Source organism: Trichechus manatus, unplaced genomic scaffold (assembly GCF_000243295.1).
Source record: "Trichechus manatus latirostris isolate Lorelei unplaced genomic scaffold, TriManLat1.0 scaffold00308, whole genome shotgun sequence".
Taxonomy (NCBI): Eukaryota; Metazoa; Chordata; class Mammalia; order Sirenia; family Trichechidae; genus Trichechus; species Trichechus manatus.
The window spans coordinates 42186-45435 of NW_004444244.1; the positions used below are offsets into that span (position 1 = coordinate 42186).

The 3250-nt window shown below is 44.9% G+C and overlaps 1 protein-coding gene across 1 annotated transcript in view; it reads right to left on the reverse strand.

Annotated features, from left to right (window-relative positions):
• TMEM254 (transmembrane protein 254) overlaps nt 1-365 on the reverse strand; it is a 9902-nt gene extending 9537 nt beyond the window's left edge. Inside the window, exon 1 of the mRNA XM_004390546.2 lies at nt 276-365. Coding sequence (XP_004390603.1) covers nt 276-365 — 90 coding nt within the window. The remainder of the gene's footprint in view (nt 1-275) is intronic.
• Nucleotides 366-3250: the final 2885 nt, after the last annotated feature.

Here is a 3250-nt window from a genome sequence, read left to right on the forward strand (position 1 = left end):
GGACTCTGACTTCGCCACCATCTTTAAAGCTCTAGACACTGAGTCGGCGGCTGGGGAGCTGTTCCCGCCCCCATGGAGGGAAAGCCTGGCTAACCGGTTCCTCAGGGACCCATGCAGACGTGTGCGCCTGCGCCTCCCTCCAGGGTCCAGTGCCCTCCCCTCGGCTCCGGGCGCGCGGGAGCCGGGATCGCGCCTGCGCCACCCCTCGCAGCCTGTGGGAGTGGATCCTGCGCTCCGTGGAGCGGTCGCTGCCCTCGCCGGGCCACTGCAGTTACCGTGTAGTAGCCCATGGAGAGGGCGATGACCGTGAACCAGAACAGACTGCCCCTCTGGAAGTAGGCCGCCTCGCCTGCCGCCGTCCCCATGGCGGGAGCAGCTCTCCAGGGCCGCGCCGCGCAGCACCGCTCCGCGCGGGGTGGGGGCGTGGCTGGGGGCGTGGCCTCGGCGATGCTGCCGCCTCAACCCAGGAGAGAGGTTTCTGCTAGTTTGGAAAGTCCGAGAGCAGGAGCGAGTCTCCACCACCTCGCCAAGAACTTGGAAGGTTGTTTGACTTGCAGGGGGATCCCTTCTTGTCACTTTCCTGGGTCTTAAATTGAAAGTGTGGGACTAAATGGTGCTTTCCGGCTCTAATAATCGAAGTCTGATTTTTGAACTTCGGGTCTGTGCCGTATGTCTGTGCCTCAGTTTTCCTATCTGTAAAATGGGGTGGATTAAATGAGGTAATACCTGTACAGCATTCAGAACAGTGTCTGGCACACGGTGCTTTGTAAATTTTGGTTGTTAATACTGCCAAGCCTTTTAGTGTATGTGCCAGGCCCTGTGCTGCGTGTTGTACTATCACTGCGAGATTTAGAAGAGGCACAGATCGATCTGAGGTGGCTTCTCATTAGGCTTCATGAGGTGTTTCACCTGGAGCTTAAAAACGGGTAAAAACAGTAAACAAATATGTTCAAGGCATTGTTCTAAGCACTGAGTTTCTGTTAGAGATGATGGAAAATTTTGGAAACATAGTGATGACGGTTGCACAGCATAATGAAAGTAACGAATGTCATTGGATTATACACGTTAGAAATGTTGACACGGCAAATGTTACACATTTTTACCACAATAATAATAATAATAAACATGTAAGGAAAGACTGAAAATTTAACTGCATCCAAATTAAAATCTACATTCTTAGGAAAGACCATAAATAAAATTGAAAGACCTGAAAGAAGGAATTTTCAATACATATAATAGGTAAATGAGTAGAGGATATGACTTGAGTATCCCCAAAATAAAAAACTTGAATGGCCAAGAAATATGAGAAGTTGTTCAACCTTACGGGCAATTCTAGAAATGCAAAATGAAGCGAAAACAAGACTATTTTTTCCCAGAAGATCAGCCTACCAGGTGTCAAGACACACACTATAAGGAGCCATAATAGTTAAAAATATCTGTTATTTGATACACATATGACAAATAGATTAGTAGAAAAATGATACAGACTCCACAGATAGATTTGATATATCCAAGCATTTGTTTTATGATAAAGGTAACATGTCAAATAAAAAGGAAAACAATGGACTTGTCAGTAAATTATTTTGGGACATTTAAGGTTATCTATTTTGGAAAAAAGCATTTTAAACTCTATCCCACTTCCTCCAAGCGCAAATAACAAATAATGCAGTAATACATGGGACAGAGATAATAGTACCTCCACGGGAGTTCAGACGAGATGGATGTAAGAGTAGGATGCGCATGTGCTGAGATACAGAAAGAAAAAAAAAAAATTTCCCCAGGATCCTAGGATGGGGATGGGGGATTCTTAAACAAAAACAAATGTATGGAAATATGAATATAAATTGTGTGTCCGGAGAATTAGCAGCAGTTGATTTGTTGCTAGAAGAAACATTATGAAATAGAATGAAGAAAGGTGAGTCTGGAAAGATAGGTAGGGTCCTCTTCCTGAATGGCATTAGGTAACAAACGGAGGAGTTTGGATGTGACCCCTCATCCAGGGTGAGTCAGTGAAGGTTATTTTCAAGTAATGGAATGAAGATGTATGGTGGTGTTGTGGAGAATACGCTGTGTGCGAGTAAACAGAGCACCCGAGTGAGAACAAGCAAAGGCTACTTATTCATAGCTGTATATAGCAAGGGAGTCCACCATCACTTGGGTTTGGCAGAGACTTCAAAGCAGGCAGGGGAGTTGGAAGCTTTATAGTCAAAAAAAGTGAAGGCTTCCGTTATGCTCTCATTGGAAGTTGTTGGCATGGGGAAGCTGGAGGCATCCTATGTGACCAGTTAGGGAAGCATATTTGACTTTCTTCTCTTGGTCCTACATTGGAAACCGGGGCAAAAAGTAGGAAACTGGCGGTTATTGATCTAACCCTGGCCATTTTGGGATGATAGCTGCAGAGGTTGTGATTTGGCTTTCTAGGCTGGCTGCTGCAGGTTGTGGGTCAGAGTTCTGTGTTTATGTATATCCTGGACGTTGCCCGTTTGTATACTCAGTCTCCCAGTTGGATGGAGGTAAAATTGGAAGCAGGGACAACAGGCAAGGGGAAAGCTTGATAAAGCAGTATTATGGGGAATGGAGAAAAATCACAACATTCATTCAAATATTCAAGTGATATTTCTGGGGGCACATTTAGTGTTTGGCGCAAACCTGTGAACAAGACAAACGCAATCCTAGCCCTCAGGTTGGGTTGAGTGTAGTTCAGATGACAGGCAAATCAACAGGGGTATACTGATACAGCGACCGTAACTTAAGGCTTTAATGCAAATTATTGTCTTCCCCTTACAGCGGTGAGCTCCTTTATTCAGGGGTTGCAAACAGAAGTGCCTTCAGGGCATCAAATTAACAAATGAAAGGAGTAGGGATAATCCAATAGGGTGTGGTGGACCTCTGGAAGAAGCTGAGTGCGTTTAACCTGCCAAGAAATACTTTAAATTCAGATGATATGAGGACAGTGAGAAGCAGGTTTTAGGCAGGAATTTGGTCCTGTAGGGCGTTTGTTTTTTATATGTGCTTGGGAAGTGGTTAGAGTAGAGGTGGCACAAAGTAAAAACTCAGTAAGTATTAGCTGTTGTTCTACTGCTGCAGTTCAGTGAGCTAAGTGCTGTGATATAGGAGAAGGAGGCCCGCAAGTGGCTAGAATTCAACTTGAGAAAATACAAATTCATTGAACAGGCAGATTGCATGAAGTCATGTCAAGAAACCCAATGTGCTAAGAGCCCATTTGCCAGATCACCAGTTTGCCAAATTT